This window comes from Haliotis asinina, chromosome 10 (assembly GCF_037392515.1).
Source record: "Haliotis asinina isolate JCU_RB_2024 chromosome 10, JCU_Hal_asi_v2, whole genome shotgun sequence".
Classification (NCBI taxonomy): Eukaryota; Metazoa; Mollusca; class Gastropoda; order Lepetellida; family Haliotidae; genus Haliotis; species Haliotis asinina.
Genome location: NC_090289.1, coordinates 18,121,311 through 18,139,284, shown reverse-complemented (window position 1 = coordinate 18,139,284; position 17,974 = coordinate 18,121,311). Strand labels below are relative to the sequence as shown.

The window sequence follows — 17,974 nt, the reverse complement described above, 5'->3', positions numbered from 1 at the left end:
TGATCATCTTACAATCTGGCCTTGTGCCTTGTGTCAACTTACTTGTCAAACAGTGTGGAGTCTTGTGTACCCAGCAGCTGCTGCAGGAGCTTCTGGACACCCATGTCCCGGAGTCTGGTTTGTCGATTGTATGCACCTAAACACCAGGAACAGCTCATACAATCATCAACTAACAGCTTGGAAAAAAACTAGAATAAACCTTCTCCTGTTTTAGAAAGGTTTACAAGGAAACAACAAACAAGGCTACTGAAATGTAAAATGCCTCCACCGTCTACTATAATTTGCTTCAAGTAGTGTCAGAAAGGAAATACTATGCCTACCCTCCTCCTCATTGCAGACCAGGTTGGAAATGCAGAATGTAGCAGCAATCTGTAGCTTGACATTGCTGTGGACCTGTGAGTAAATAAATAAAAACCTTATGTAACTCTACGTTATGTAACCATGGTGCACAATCACTACACCATGGATGGGACAGTATTAGTACATCTGGACACAACCCAAGAGAGGCCTCCCTATACAATCACTACACTATGGATGGGACAGTATTAGTACATCTGGACACAACCCAGGGAAGGCCTCCCTATACAATCACTATACTATGGATGGGACAGTATTAGTACATCTGGACACAACCCAGGAGAGACCTCCCTGCACAATCACTACACCATGGATGGGACAGTATTAGTACATCTGGACACAACCCAGGAGAGGCCTCCCTGCACAATCACTACACCATGGATGGGACAGTATTAGTACATCTGGACACAACCCAGGGAAGGCCTCCCTAGACAATCACTACACCATGGATGGGACAGTAGTAGTACATCTGGACACAACCCAGGAGAGACCTCCCTATACAATCACTACACCATGGATGGGACAGTATTAGTACATCTGGACACAACCCAGGAGAGGTCTCCCTATACAATCACTACACCATGGATGGGACAGTATTAGTACATCTGGACACAACCCAGGAGAGGTCTCCCTATACAATCACTACACCATGGATGGGACAGTATTAGTACATCTGGACACAACCCAGGAGAGGCCTCCCTGCACAATCACTACACCATGGATGGGACAGTATTAGTACATCTGGACACAACCCAGGAGAGGCCTCCCTATACAATCACTATACTATGGATGGGACAGTATTAGTACATCTGGACACAACCCAGGAGAGGCCTCCCTATACAATCACTACACCATGGATGGGACAGTAGTAGTACATCTGGACACAACCCAGGAGAGGCCTCCCTATACAATCACTACACCATGGATGGGACAGTATTAGTACATCTGGACACAACCCAGGAGAGGTCTCCCTATACAATAACTATACTATGGATGGGACAGTATTAGTACATCTGGACACAACCCAGGAGAGACCTCCCTATACAATCACTACACTATGGATGGGACAGTATTAGTACATCTGGACACAACCCAGGAGAGGCCTCCCTATACAATCACTACACTATGGATGGGACAGTATTAGTACATCTGGACACAACCCAGGAGAGGTCTCCCTATGCAATCACTATACTATGGATGGGACAGTATTAGTACATCTGGACACAACCCAGGAGAGGTCTCCCTATACAATCACTACACCATGGATGGGACAGTATTAGTACATCTGGACACAACCCAGGAGAGGCCTCCCTGCACAATCACTACACCATGGATGGGACAGTATTAGTACATCTGGACACAACCCAGGAGAGGCCTCCCTATACAATCACTATACTATGGATGGGACAGTATTAGTACATCTGGACACAACCCAGGAGAGGCCTCCCTATACAATCACTACACCATGGATGGGACAGTATTAGTACATCTGGACACAACCCAGGAGAGGCCTCCCTATACAATCACTATACTATGGATGGGACAGTATTAGTACATCTGGACACAACCCAGGAGAGACCTCCCTATACAATCACTACACTATGGATGGGACAGTATTAGTACATCTGGACACAACCCAGGAGAGGTCTCCCTATACAATCACTATACTATGGATGGGACAGTATTAGTACATCTGGACACAACCCAGGAGAGGTCTCCCTATACAATCACTACACCATGGATGGGACAGTATTAGTACATCTGGACACAACCCAGGAGAGGCCTCCCTGCACAATCACTACACCATGGATGGGACAGTATTAGTACATCTGGACACAACCCAGGAGAGGCCTCCCTATACAATCACTATACCATGGATGGGACAGTATTAGTACATCTGGACACAACCCAGGAGAGGTCTCCCTATACAATCACTACACTATGGATGGGACAGTATTAGTGCATCTGGACACAACCCAGGAGAGACCTCCCTATACAATCACTACACCATGGATGGGACAGTATTAGGGCATCTGGACACAATCCAAGAGAGGCCTCCCTGCACAATCACTACACTATGGATGGGACTGTATTAGTACATCTGGACACAATCCAGGAGAGGCTTCCCTATACAATCAGTACTACACCATGGATGGGACAGTATTAGTACATTAAGATAGTTATAAATCTATGATATAATATTATGACTTGTGTCAGATAATCCACCAAGCGACAGTGACATTGTTGGTGTCATCTAGAATCTTACTGCAAGAAGACTCCACTCACAAACACTTAATCCATGACAGGATCGTGAACATGTATAGTGTATTCACGGCTCAAGCAAGGAGAGGACTCACTATACCATCTACGTGAAACTCACTGGACACCTTCCCCCAACAAGTCTATCAGGGATTAAGTCAGCATGAAGACACTGTGGCTGACACTGCATACAAGAAATGCCACTCACCATATAAGACATGAGCTTCTTCAGAACATCTTCATTAGCCATAATGACATCCTTGGCAGTATCTCCATCTGCGATGTTTGCCAGGATACAAAGAGTCTGGAAATATGTAGGTTAAAGTGCCTATTCCAAATAATCATAAATCTAATATTGGAGAATGTACTGTTTGCATGGATATTTGCATGTCTGTATGTTGAGTGGAGCTAAGGAATGGCTGGTGGTGTATACATGAGAACTAAAACACTCCTGTATGTGTCTCAACTCCATGAAGCCAAGCTGCACTTCAGAGCAGAGATGCCAATCCTGTATCTAATGAAAGTGGAGTCGTGTCTGTCTGGAAGACATGGCGTGAGCACATGGTCAGCCTCGCCATCTGGTTTCACTTATATATGGGCTATGGCATACGTTTGAAAAAGCTTTGTTGTAAATAACATGCAATGTACACAACTGAGAGAAAAAAGATAACAGGCTAAGCTTCTAAATGCTATAAAAGGAGTCAACTCAAATCAAGCATCAGTGACTCACGATATTGTATACTGTAAAATTAAATTCAGAATTCAAACAAATCTGAGAGCAGATTTTGAATTAGAATATCCGAGTAACTCGATCCCAAGTGAGAATTGTTAACATCTCTGAGAGACTTTGAGTGTATTGGAGGGATCCCACACTACAAAACGAAGAGTCAAACAACAAACCTGCTCCTTAACATCCACAGAGTGGTCTCCTTCCAGAATAAAGACAACCGCCTGCATCACCTGTTTGCCATACACGTTCATGATACTGTCGATGTGCTGAAATTTGGTCAATGTCTGTAAACATTTGAGGGGGATTATTTTTAAATACTCACATGAGTAAGGCGTCATCAGTCACAGTCAACAAATTATATTGTGATGAACTAACTGCAAGATGACAAGATGAAATGCTGTTGATGACCAATATGAGTACTTGTTTTACTGCAGTTAGGAGTGTGGGAACCTTGAGATAAGATTAAGGATAAGGATTGGTAAATTAATGTTTCAATGTATGCTTCACAAGTCATGTAGATATTGCTTGAGTATAGCCAGTATTTTGAAACTGTGAGGGTGGTAGGCCAGGCATTAGAATTAGCTCAATTAATTTGGAATACGTCAACAAGCATTGTTACCTTCATTCATTGTTTATACATAAGTGATTGTTGCTTCAATATTCAGTGTTGACAGATTTGAAAATTCTATTTTATAAATGTCTAAGTCATGGAAGTGATTATTTCCTTAACTACATGCTACAGGTGGCTAAAACTGTATTGAGATCACACAGTTTAATCAAAATCTAGTTTCCATGATCAATTTTACACCACTGATGAGAAGAGAAAGATTGGGGAGAGAATGAAAGAGTTTCACCTGCATGCAAATTCAAAGAAACTAGATCAAATCAAATTAACATAAAACCCACTGAAACAGTTCCAACATGCTGTCCGAGAGAAGAAGGAAGGAAGGAAGCCCAGAGCCCAATACAAATCACAGAGTAGACTTCACAAAAAACTTTAACCTACTTGGCACTTCGGAAATTTCAAACCTACTGGTTTGTTTGACAGGAGATTCCTCAAAAGACCCAAAGTTTTCATTAAAATGTTGGGATTCTGGTCTGACAGAAGACAAAACAGCTGATCTGACCCCAGAGTCTCAACAATCTGAGTCTTCACTTTCTGGTCTGCTTGAAAGGCCATGTTCTGAAATAAACAGATGACAGTATTGTACACTGTACTAATTCATGGAAGACGGAGAAAGACAAAACAGCACACCAACATGATGTTTTCAACATCTATAACTGTCCGCTAACATATGAAGTTAGTCTTACTTGTTTCATCATATGTGGTACATGTCAACAGGTTAAGGAAAACTGGAACTACCAAAACTGACTTTCTTCCCCTATGAGTACTTTCTTAGAACTTTACTGCATAAATTGGCAACATATGTGGCAAGACTTTACAAAAGAAAAACTATGTCATCTTCAACACATACAGGAAACGAGAGAATGTTGGGAAAGTAGCTGCTACTGGTGTGTCAGCTACTCAGTAATAATGTAACACAAGGTTTGTATTGGTAGGTTACAGTGATATTACGTGTCACGTGACTACTGGACATAGGTAAACCAAACACTTGTGTATCTAGTATCAAACATGTAGAATACTTTCACTGTGCCCTTCACTCTAAACACTACCAGATTACATTGATACATGGGTAAAAGATTGATGGTGTAATGCTCACCATCAAACCCCACACCCCATTCAGTCTAAGTGGGGCTTCATTGCGACTGGCAAGACTGGCTAGGATATTGATAGCTCCACACTCTAGAATGGGCTGAAAAAAATATTGAATAATATTTGAAATAAAATACAATTCTTCAAATTTCAGCTCCCTTAAATTACTTCCGCAGTGCATACTGTGTGGATGTATAACAGGGCAGCTGTTTCCAGAGCTGAAAATTAGTTATTCATGCATATCATTCTTAAAGGTTCAAAGAGCACAGTTACTTCACTGAACTTCAACACAGAATAAAAAGTAAAATCTGCCAAGTACTGATATCAATTATTGTACTTTTTGTATAGAAATCTTTTGAAGAACACAGTACAAGAGTTTAGTCATATTCGTCTGTTTTTGGCAGTGCCAAAGGGAAACACTAATGGCAGGGTGTCTTAGATGTGGCAGGGTGCCTTAGATGTAGCAGGGTGCCTTAGATGTGGCAGCGAGCCTTAGATGTGGCAGGGTGCCTTGGATGTGGCAGCGTGCCTTAGATGTGGCAGGGTGCTGGACCCTGTTAAACATGCCTAGGAGAAACACTAAATGTGTATCTCCTCATGAAGCATCAGCAGCAATCATACCTCCTTGCTCGGGGAGAACTCCAGCAACAGGTTACACAGCGTTGACGACGCGATGGCCACAGCTTCCTCATTGCCACTCTGCATCATCTACAACATTTCACACACACCTTAGATACTTCCAGCAGCTGCAGGGCTAAATTCAGTTTTGAACAAATCTTTTTATCAACAAAGACATAATGATTTCACAATCTTTATAATCAATGAGTTCAGAAATGCCACCATGCTAAAGCTATTACACAAGGCAAGAGAGGTTTCACTGCACCCACATGTACCCACCTTGAGTAAGGGCTTCCACACTGCATGGTCCTGGAAGGTTGTGCGGAGCTGTTGCACTGACCGTGACAGACTGTGGAGACATCTGGTGGCAGCAATCTGAACCTTCATGTTAGTGCTGTTGATGGCGACCACAATGTGGTCCATCAGATTCTCAGTGGCAATCACCTGGCAGAAGTCAATTGGTTAGCTTGAATAGCAGCTAGGACAGAAATAAGACAATAGAACATAATTTGCGTTAACAGCTTTGGCAATTGGTATTTGACATTTCCATGGTAAGAAAGTCCCCTATACATGGGGGCAGATCATGTCACAAGAAGAATAGGTTGCTGTGACCTTTTCCAATCTGGAATCTCCATGGATCCCATTCACTAACTACATCAATAAACACATGTTGATATTGGACTACCTTCTTGCGGATGTCCTCATCATTGGCACCGAGAGAGGCAAAGGCTTTGAAAGCAGCCTGCCTCATTTCATTACCCCAGTCAATGTCCTGAAAAATGAATATTTGTGATATAAATGTATGTTTTCTGACACAACATACAGCAATTTCCCTTTAATATAACAATGAATCTAAATTGTGGATGAACATATTGCCACCACAGTTGAAGACAAGGTCTGCAGCAGATTCCGGCATGGCAGTGGAAAGAACATGCCATCGTTCTGTTGCTTCTTAACAGTCCTACCAGGTATTGAGTGAAACTGAACATGACAACAAGTCCAGCAGTGTGATGATCACAGCCTAGACGGTTTTAACAATGCACTGAATCTAAGAATTACAATTGTAGAGTGTTCAATAGCAATTAATCAATGGTACAAACAAAAAGCAATTGATGAACCAACAGTATATGTGACTATCAGTAGTTTAGTAATTGACTACTGCTGATAGAAGTGCAGCATAAAATACAGGAAATGTTCTCCTCGATTTATCTGCCCCTTTACCTCTTAACCAAGCTAGATCTGGGTTTCAAGTCCCTTGTCATTTATTAAAAGAGACTGAAACTACTTCAGCTTCAACATATGTCATATTTGGGATTTCATTTTCTTAGTAAATGGCATCGTGTAATCATACTTCAGCTTGTTTTTACTTCACATAGCAAACAGCAAGTGGTAAGAGTGCTGGTCACCAACAGGTCATTGAGACCAAGGTCAGTTCCATCACTCATATACAAGCTCTGATGTTTGAGTGTTACAGAGGGTGAAGATGTTTGGGAAGGGCTGAAAACCAATAGTCATGTAGTTGTCATACTGATAACTCCATGTGGTAATGTAGTGAAAGTAGAAGTCATTGTGGTCATGGACTTTGTGTTAAGGGGCAGTGCCTGTGGAGCTGTTTCCTGCTACCTCTCCATCTTAACACTTGCAATATCGTCTTTATGTGCCATACATACACCCGCACTAAAGATATACTACACTAACACTTCTGCTAACATGATGAATCTGAACTGCACAGGATGCCTTCTAGATCTGCCAAAGTGATAAAAAATACATGGGTCAATGAAAAGAGGAGAGGTGAATTGGGGTTTTACATTGTACTTAAGAATATTTCGCTCATATAATGATGTGCATGCTTGTGTATGTGTAAGCTGGTTTTATAGTACTAGCTCACTGAGATATCCTCCCACAGTTGAGCATGAATACCCCACTTAGACACATTATACTGACACCAAGCCAACCAGTCCTTGTTGTACCCTTTAATGAGGAGTACCATGCAGAGACCAATGAGTTCCATATAATCTAATGCTCTCTGGGCAGATGCTCTAACCAATACACCACAGAGGAGGTCTTCAGTGATTCTTGTGTCAACGTCCTGATAGTTCAAGATGCATTAGCTATCTTTAAACCTATAATAAATATTCATAACCAGATATATACTTCGAACAAGGTATAAAGGTAGTCATTACAAATGACAGCTGTGATGGAAGAACATGATAAATAGACAAATATTTTAGCAAAAAAACCTTCCAATCACCTGGAACATCTACCAGAGAACATGCCACAGTACCTTAGTAGGAAGGTAAGTGTGAGGTTTCATCCATCAACAATGAATAACAAGAGCAAAGTGGATCCTTTTGTGCAATGACAAGGTAAGTCAGGAATCAACAACAGATGGGCTACAAAAGCAGATGATCAGACAGGAAGAAGTTGCACATTTTGCTTTGTGTTATATGGTCGTAGAGAAGGACATTAAATATGTTGTATTGATATAAGAAATAATTCAACACAGAACTCATACAGAACATTATATAACCACTTACATAACTCATCATCAGACTGGTGAAATCTAAACTGTTAAATTTATCTTATCTCAGGTCTTGTACTTATCCCACAGTGGGTTGGTTTGCTGCACATTACTCAGTGTCTGTAGACGATGCAATCACGGTGAGAGTGGATGGACCAGTTGGGTAGAGCCACTGGATCTGGATTAGTAAATCTTAGTAGATCAACGAAGCAACTTCAGGCTGGCCAGTAGGGCAGTGTTATCTTCTTGATGGACTGTAGCTCCTGACGTACTCGAGGTAGCAAAACCAGAGGTAGAAACATGAGCATTCAGATTTTCCCCAAGAGACTGCTAAAGCATCTTGATTCCATGCCAGAGTGTCTGAGATTGGAGAGACGAATCAGGGTAGCTGGTTGCTGAACCTGGTGGCAAACAGATCTACCTGAGGATTGGTGATTGGGAGACAGATGGACAAGATCTGAGAACATAAAGTTTGCCAAAGAAGTATTGTAGGATCTTTCACAGAGATGAAAGTTGAGCCGTCACCATTAAGGAAGGCTGGTCTTGACTGTTCACTGAAGACGGAATCTTTGAACTTAAAACTAGTGACATCTAGAATTGTTGCTGTCAAAATCTCTCAAAAGATCACATCAGGAGGGTTCACTGTAGGTTCCTGATGAACACTGTATGACCACCTCTATAGACACAACAGCTGGTTTGGTGCTTGGTGGACGCCGGCATTCAAAGAGTGAAATAAACAGACTTCTCTTCTCTTGAAACAAACTCTTCAAATTCATTGCTGGAGTCCTGGTCTGCAGATGCCATCAGTCAGATCCCAGCCAAGACTGCATCTTGAATACCGGTCTCACAACTCAAAGGAGTTAATACACACAAAATGTGGATCAGAGGAAGAAAAATTCTTCTTGTATTGCTGGTGAATATTTTCTCTTTCATGAAGAATGTTCTTTGACCATGGCGATACTTGTGATTCAAAGTGCATAGCTTCAAATTACACTACATCTACACTGCTGTGTGACAAGAAAGAGAATGACTCAACAAATGTGACATGATCAACCAGAGAGCATGCAGCATGCTTCTCAGAGGCTAGCAGGCTGTCCAGGAATGAGAGTGGGAGCACAGGACATGAATGAGGATAAGTTTAGAAATAGTTTACAGGGAAATGAATGGCTTCACCATATATGGGTAATCAACTTATCACTGTGCTATGCTAATGCTTTCCCCAGTGGGCTAACTAGCACAACAAAGGTGACAAAGGCAGAAGTTGTCTCTGCTGTTTCTGTGGCTGACCAACAACATGTCCACAGCTAATATCACTTGCCACACATCTAATCTGAATCCATCCAAGTAAGTCTTCATCCTACTACCTTGGACATTTTACAGATGTTCTCTTGCTCACCTTCCTCTGGGTGCGAGAGCCGATCTGCTGCACATCACCATACTTAAGGTAGTCTGCTAGTGTTTTAATGACATGATCAGAGATCGACGCCAGCCGCTGCAGCTCCGGGTCTACCTCAATCAGGTACGCCAGGTTTTCTGCTCCTTCCACATTCTCCTCTAAAGTACGATCTTTCTTGCACATACGGACCAAGGTTGGAAGTGTCTGAAATTTTAAGAAATATCTTGTCAAATTTCAAATATATATATCAAGACCTTTGTCATATGGTGTTCTTAAATCAAACTGTGACACATTATTAGATAATCTTCCCCCTGACAAACCCACATCAGCCATACGAGAACACTGACTACACATTAATACAAGAGTACTACTACCAGAGAAACTCTCTGTCACATAAGTATCACAACATCCCTCTGTATGAGGCACAAGGGTGTACCTTTAGTGTGATGATAGGGTTGCTGGCCTCAATAGCACTGCCTCGATACAAGTATGTCATACACTTGGCAGCTGCCATTTGCATCTCTGATGTTTTGTCTCTGGCCAGAAGGTTGATGAGAAGTCTGGGGATAGGATCCCCATTGTAGGTGGCTGAAGGTAAAAATTGATGATTTGTATCTGCATACATTGCTGTCAACCTGAATCGCAGTTATGATTAATTTCTGAATGATTTGCAAAAGGGTGACGTGTTTGAACAAAAAATAAAGAATTCTACGAAAACTGAAAGAAACATGAGTTTAGTAACCAGCAGAAACACTGACTGAATCTCACACACACCTGAAGCCACAGCCTGTGACACAGCATCATTCTGGTGACATAGAACTGCAAAACATTTCAGAGTTGGCATCTGAACCTGCAATACAAACATCCTTTCTTAGTTCCTGTGTTACTGTTAAATGTCACAATACCCGAACAAAAAAATCGAACCAAAGTGAAACAAAGGAAGCATATATGGATTTCAGATCTCCCCTGAGTTGGCATCCATAGACTTACTAACATCATTATATGAGGGTAGACAATATACACACGACAAGCTAATATTCCAGTGCTAACAGTCCTGTGCTAAGTGTACCTTGTATATGTCTGAGCCTAGAAGAGGGGCCAGGGCTGCTATTGCTCCATTTTTACACAGCATCTCCTGATGAACTGTAGTCTGAAAACACAAGGCACGCAACAACAGTTTCAGAGGCTGAGGTAATTATGCCTGACATCAGAGGATTGAGAGTGAACATTGGGAAGGGATAATGGTTTACATTTATGAGATGGTATGGAAGGATGTGCCATATTGGTGGAGACGCTGGCAGGAACATTAACTTGAATGCTTCAGAAAAAATGTGTTTGTCACAAAAGAAGAATGAAATATTTCTAACATATTCATTACTCTTTACTTTTTGCTTACACACAAGATGTGTGAAATGACTGGTGTCTGGATAATCACCTAAAATAGGCTATCGAAAAAATTGAGGCATTGGTTGCAATGTTTTGTGGAATACTGTGGACAAAGTGTAATGGTCATATTGAAAATAAGATCAAGGTCACCCAAATCGACTGGTGTCTGTCTAGTTCCCCAAAGTAGGCTGTCACCAAATTTGAAGACATTGGGAACTACATTAACTACATTATTGCATTAACAAGAAACAAGACATATGTATGTGCAGACGGATGAACATACAGACGCTGCTGAATACATAATCCAGCGTTTTTTGCAGTGAGGGACAAAAAAGATTCCAGTTCATTTGGTAATCATGTATTGACATGCTACCAAAGCACCCATAAAAGGGCATTACCTTGCAGCAGTTAGCAAAGATGGTGGTGATGCACTCCTGTGTACAGACAGACTTGGAGATGATGTTGATCAGGTGGGGAATTATCGTGGCATCCTGTTGAAGACAGTAGACACAAAGTCAATGAACAATATCAGACAGCGCTCTATACCAGTGCCAGACACTAAAGGTCAACAAGAAGACAGATTAGGTCACCACTATATACCAGACACAATAGGTCAACACGACATACCAAACACTATAGGCCAACAGTATATACCAGACACATTAGGTCACCACTACATACCAGACACATTAGGTCAACAGTATATACCTGACACATTAGGTCATCACTGCATACCAGACACTATAGATCAACACTACATACCAGACACTATAGATCAACACTACATACCAGACACTATAGATCAACACTACATACCAGACACTATAGATCAACACTACATACCAGACACTATAGATCAACACTACATTCCAGACACTATAGGTCAACACTACAATCCAAACACTATAGGTCAACATTACATACCAGACACATTAGGTCATCACTGCATACCAGACGCTACAGGTTATCACTGCATACCAGACACTATAGATCAACACTGCATACCAGACACTATATGTCAACACAACATATGAGACACTATAAACAGTATAGTTCAAGAGTTAACATCTGACACTATAGATCAACACAACATGCCAGACACTGCTGGTCAGTAAATAACACCAGACAAAGTCAACAAAATAACTGATAGTTGGACCTGAACTACTTGTTTTGTAATGTATCCATCAGAAACAAACAAGCAAACCAGATTTGAGTTTAAATCCTCTCAACACTGATTTTAACCTTAGAACCAAGATTAGTCACAAATGGCTTTGTGCTTGTTGTTCTGAAAGCCATAAAGGCCATGATGAAATGAAATCACTTGTTTCCACATACCTGATAGACTAGCTCTATGGCAGCTTTATTGCACACAAAAATTGTTCTCAAGCATCGCAGGCAAGCCTCTACATACTTCAGATTCTGGTTGGACAAACCTGTAACAGAGAAAGCTTCCTGTAACCATGGATACGCAGAGTTAGACACACCCACTGAAAAAGTCATCCAATTTTCAGATGAGACATTAACTAATTGGATAAAACTTTATTTATGATGATAATCTAGAGTGGCTGTTAAGTCAGTTAAAGATGTTAATATGGCATGACAGACATGATGTAACGGTAATGTATTCCTGCTACAACCTTTCAGTAAAACTGAGACACAGCCAGCCTCCACCAAAGCTGAGATGTTCTCATCAGTGCCCTTTGCTAAACTCCCCAGCACTACTGCACACTCTGTACGGAGTTCAATTGGAGATGCTTCATTGATCATCCATTGGAGGAGTCTGCAAAAGGAAAAAAATGTCAAATCAAACTATGCCTACCACTGGTATGATACCTAGGTGTAACAATACCACCCACTAGTATGACATCAAGTGTAACAATAACACCCAGTAGTATGATACCAGGTGTAACAATAACACCCCATAGTATGAGATCAGGTGTAACAATACTACCCAGTAGTGTGACATCAGGTGTAACAATAACACCCAGTAGTATGACATCAGGTGTAACAATAACACCCAGTAGTATGACATCAGGTGTAACAATACCACCCAGTAGTATGACATCAGGTGCAACAATAACACCCAGTAGTATGATACCAGATGTAACAATACCACGCAGTAGTATGACATCAGGTGCAACAATAACACCCAGTAGTATGACATCAGGTGTAACAATACCACCCACTACTATGATGCCAGGTGTAGCAATAACACCCTGTAGTATGACATCAGGTGTACCAACAGACCCATTAGTATAGTACCATGAGTACCAATAGACCCATTAGCATTATACCAGGTGTACCAATAGGCCCATTGGTATAATACTAGGTGTACCAATAGACCCAGTAGTATAATCCCATGTGTACCAATAGATCCAGTAGTAAAATCCCAGGTGTACCAGTAGACCCAGTAGTATAATCCCAGGTGTACCAGTAGACCCAGTAGTATAATCCCAGGTGTACCAACAGAGCCTTTAATATGATACCAGGTGTACCAATAGACCCATTCGTATGATACCAGGTGTACCAATCGACCCAGTAGTGTGATACCTGGTGCACCAATACGCCCATTAGTATGATACCAGGTGTACCAACAGACCCATTAGTATGATACCGGGTGTACCAATAGGCCCATTAGTATAATACCAGGTGTACCAATAGACCCATTAGTATGATACCAGGTGTACCAACAGACCCATTAGTATGATACCAGGTGCACCAATAGGCCCATAAGTATAATACCAGGTGTACCAATAGACCCATTAGTATGATACCAGGTGCACCAATAGGCCCATAAGTATAATACCAGGTGTACCAATAGACCCATTAGTATGATACCAGGTGCACCAAGAGACCAAGTAGTATGATGCCAGGTGTACCAATAGGCCCTTTAGTATAATACCAGGTGTACCAATAGACCCATTAGTATAATACCGGGTGTACCAATAGACCCATTAGTATAATACTAGGTGTAAGAATAGACCCATTAGTATGATGCCGGGTGTACCAAGAGACCAAGTAGTATAATGCCAGGTGTACCAATCGACCCATTAGTATGATGCCAGGTGTACCAACAGACCAAGTAGTATAATACTAGGTGTGCCAGTAGGCCCATTAGTATGATACCAGGTGTACCAATAGGCCCATTAGTATGATGCCAGGTGTACCAATAGGCCCATTAGTATGATACCAGGTGTACCAATAGGCCCATTAGTATAATATCAGGTGTACCAATAGACCCATTAGTATGATACCAGGTGCACCAATAGGCCCATTAGTATGATACCAGGTGTACCAATAGGCCCATTAGTATGATACCAGGTGTACCAATAGGCCCATTAGTATAATACAAGGTGTACCAATAGGCCCATTAGTATGATGCCGGGTGTACCAAGAGACCCATTAGTATGATACCAGGTGTACCAACAGACCCATTAGTATGATACCAGGTGTACCAATAGGCCCATTAGTATGATACCAGGTGTACCAACAGACCCATTAGTATGATACCAGGTGTACCAATAGGCCCATTAGTATAATACAAGGTGTACCAATAGGCCCATTAGTATGATGCCGGGTGTACCAAGAGACCCATTAGTATGATACCAGGTGCACCAATAGACGTATTAGTATAATACCAGCCTGTAGTATGATACTAGGTGTATTAATAGACTCATAATAGTATGATACCAGGTGTACCAATAAACCCATTATTGTGATACCTGGTGTACCAACAAGAATAAAAACATATATACTAATTAGAATCATTAAGAAGAAAGTACATCTACAACCAGCAGAGAGAGTTCTGAATTTCCACTGTTTCCCTCTCACCTTGGTATAACGCCATGGCTGATGACATTTGACTTCTGTTTGTTGTTTCCAATCACTAGATTCTTGACATTGCTGAAACATTTACATATATTATACATGTACATTTTGTTCATTTGTTTACATCTTGTGTTAAGTACTGTAAGAATTCCATCAAGTACAACATATTTACTTCTGTGTGAAAATCTTCCTTTTGCAAAATAACATAGGTTACTATAGCATATCATGCATGTGCCATATATTAGAACAAGTTCTGATCAACATCATGAAACACATCACTAATGAATTGATGGCTATGCTTTGTTACTTCATAGGACATCCTTTGTTCAAAATTAGCTATAACTGTTCAGACAGAACTGTAATCTCAGACAGAAGAAAAAGAAATCAAAGAAGATCAAATGAGGCATACTTTACTGCATCGGTCCATCGATCATGTTCCTCTGAGAATATTATCTCCATAGAACTTTTACTTCCATCCACTTCCTGAAAATAGAAATATTAGAAATTGTCAGTATCAATAATGTTACAGTACACCTGTACAATAATTTTCAGCCTTACTTTCTTTCAGTTCCTGGTAGTCTTAATAATGAATTCTACACAATTCCATACACCAAGACTTTTTGGTGGAATTTACATTGTCCATTAAAAGAAACAGGATTTCAATAGAAAGCATGTTTATGTTACATTTCTGGTCAGATTCACTTGAAAAATATTGTTTATGACCATTCATATCTTTATCAAACTGATTTGTGCTTTAGATCACTGAAGTGGCGATAGCTGGAATCATGTGACAGCCCAGTCAGACAATGTTGGCATAGTATGATGATGTTTGAACTAACCATCCCTGTAACAGTGAAGTCATTAACATCTCTACAGTTTGTGTCAGTTGGTCAGTTGGACAAAGCATCCAACTTCAGATCAGATGGTCTGTAGTTTGAATCGGATCACTGGACGTGGAAATTTTATTGTCACTTTATAAACAACATGCCTGTATACGTGTCTCAACATTAAGTATCCTTGATTGTCTTCACAGAAGTATTAATCAGTGCACAATAATTGTGTTCCACTATTGCCCATAAGAGTTTTGTTGTGGGGTTTGGGATTACAAGTTATTGAATATAATAAATGATCATAATACATTACTTAATCTTTGAGAAACCACTGTATCTCATTCACATATTGCTATTTATTAACAGGTGTCTACGGACACAGTAGTGGGGTGGGATAGGCAGATCATCATTCTTCTCCACCAGACAGATTGTGTACAAACACCTAGATTCGCATAACCTTGATTCATGGATATAAGGGAAGTGCAGCAGAATTCATATTTTAAATGCATGATTTCATTTTGTATACGCACTGATTATTTTAATCATTCATTCAGCAAATTAAAAATGCCTAATACTCCACTCGTGAATGAAACCTTTGTGTACAGAAGCCATTTGCAGGTCATCACCCATTCATGTGCCCACAAGATGTGAACTGACCTTGTTTCATGGTTACTTTATATTACGATGTACAAAAGCCCGGAACGAGAAGTGTGTAGGTTGGAGCTAACGGCATCTTCTTTACTTGACATTTTGTAAAAATAAAATTTGGCAATGATGGTATTAGTGATCTGGTGCTTTTTATCACAATGTTGGAAAATTATATTTGGCATATAGGGCCATCACATATTCTCGCGGTAAACACATTTTCTGCCGACATCACCAATGAGTGATACTTAGCAGTTCTTTACATCACTGACCAGTAACTAGGAAGAGGCCCAAATCGTGAATGATCTAACTTTTGCAATGTAATACATATAGGGGAGTTTTTACCAACTTGGACAAATCATAACTTTTGTATGCCCCTTCCAACAGGATTCTTCTTCATAACACTTCATAACATTACTTCCTCGTAATGTCACGAGCATGGGAGACGCCTTTCATCAAGCTCAAGAGTGGTAACATGCATGCACCCATGCATGCACGCACCTGCACACACACACTTCTATAGAGCCAGAATCAGATGTAATTGCCCAAAGGCACTCTGAGTCCCCCTTGAAGCTAAAGTTAAGCTTTGGTAGAAAGATGAGTCTTTAACTGGCTTTTGAAAGATGCAAGTTCAGTCAATGATCGAAGTCCTTGTGGTAGTTCTTTCAAGAGTTTTGCACCATTCATAAAGATTGCTCAGTCACCAAAGACTTTGTTCTTGTACACTGAGTTTGCAGAAGAGATTGGTCACTAGAGCAAAGAGATCAGGTTGGCACAAAGCGTTTTACAAGTTCAGAAAGATGCTCTGGAGCCAGTCCATGAATGCATTTAAAAAGAAGCAATACTTTGTAGTTGTACTGGATTCTGAATTTCATTGGGGACCCATGGAAATTTTGCATGACAGTGGTAATGTGTTCAGTCATGTTTGCTCTGAATTCTAGTCATTCTTGTAGCTTGTGTGGTGCATGATTTGACAGACCACTGAGCAACAGCTGCCCACAAATTGCAGTAATCAATGCATGATGTTACATCTATCATCATCTATGCCTTGTTTTCTCTTCAAGGTACCTGCAGATGGATCAAGCAGTCGATAGATGAAGATGCTAGAGGGCGAGTCTCTTCTCCTAAATAAAATAAACATTCTTTTGATAAGAACTGTTATTTGTTTCAGCCGATATCTGTAAGTGCCGTGAGAATACCTAGGAAACGCGTGTAATGTAAAGATTCGGAACGTTTTTGGCAGCGAGGCGTGGCATTGCATGTTCATCAAAAGTACCTCTTCGTGACGTCAGTCTTAATTTGAGACTTAATTTTCGAGCTGGCATAATAATTTTCGCGATCCATGAATTAAGGTTAAACACGAATTTAGGTTACGACTCTGTATAACAGCCCATTGGTTTGTTTATCAAGTCCTTCCTGGGATCGACAGCTGGAGCTGTCCGCGGTTTTGGGTAGAAAATGAAATGTAGCAGGTCAGTAAAGTTATTGTAAGGGCGAGAAACACAGTACGACTCTCCATGGTAAACACAGTGGGTCGTTTTTCGAAATATTAGATAACAATTACCATGTTTGAGGGGATCATTTTCGATGTGATCTGTCTCTTCTCTTCTTGTGTTGATCCCTTATGGAAAATCCAATTTGCGGTTGTCGCAAACAAAAATAAAATCTTTTTTTTATTGATTATACATAT

At 40.7% G+C, this 17,974-nt stretch overlaps 1 protein-coding gene across 8 annotated transcripts in view; it reads right to left on the bottom strand.

Annotated features, from left to right (window-relative positions):
- LOC137298287 (armadillo repeat-containing protein 8-like) overlaps positions 1-17,974 on the bottom strand; it is an 801,735-nt gene that overhangs the window by 435,468 nt on the left and 348,293 nt on the right. For 2 of the 8 annotated variants that reach the window (XR_010957734.1, XM_067830476.1), the window contains exons 1-19: positions 17,849-17,906; positions 15,219-15,292; positions 14,813-14,884; positions 12,619-12,761; positions 12,317-12,414; positions 11,380-11,472; positions 10,665-10,745; positions 10,376-10,445; positions 10,032-10,189; positions 9,596-9,799; positions 6,364-6,450; positions 5,958-6,122; positions 5,682-5,768; positions 5,068-5,160; positions 4,353-4,529; positions 3,517-3,630; positions 2,825-2,920; positions 321-393; positions 43-136 (exon numbers count right to left, since the gene is read on the bottom strand). Coding sequence is in view for 5 of the 8 variants with exons in the window: in XM_067830476.1 (XP_067686577.1) it covers positions 43-136; positions 321-393; positions 2,825-2,920; positions 3,517-3,630; positions 4,353-4,529; positions 5,068-5,160; positions 5,682-5,768; positions 5,958-6,122; positions 6,364-6,450; positions 9,596-9,799; positions 10,032-10,189; positions 10,376-10,445; positions 10,665-10,745; positions 11,380-11,472; positions 12,317-12,414; positions 12,619-12,761; positions 14,813-14,884; positions 15,219-15,292; positions 17,849-17,866 (1,997 nt within the window). In the remaining 3 variants the exon portion in view is untranslated. Of the gene's footprint in view, positions 1-42; positions 137-320; positions 394-2,824; positions 2,921-3,516; positions 3,631-4,352; positions 4,530-5,067; positions 5,161-5,681; positions 5,769-5,957; positions 6,123-6,363; positions 6,451-9,595; positions 9,800-10,031; positions 10,190-10,369; positions 10,446-10,664; positions 10,746-11,379; positions 11,473-12,316; positions 12,415-12,618; positions 12,762-14,812; positions 14,885-15,218; positions 15,293-17,848; positions 17,928-17,974 lie in introns of those variants that run through there. The other 6 variants (XR_010957736.1, XM_067830479.1, XM_067830477.1 and 3 more) reach the window with 6 other exon arrangements.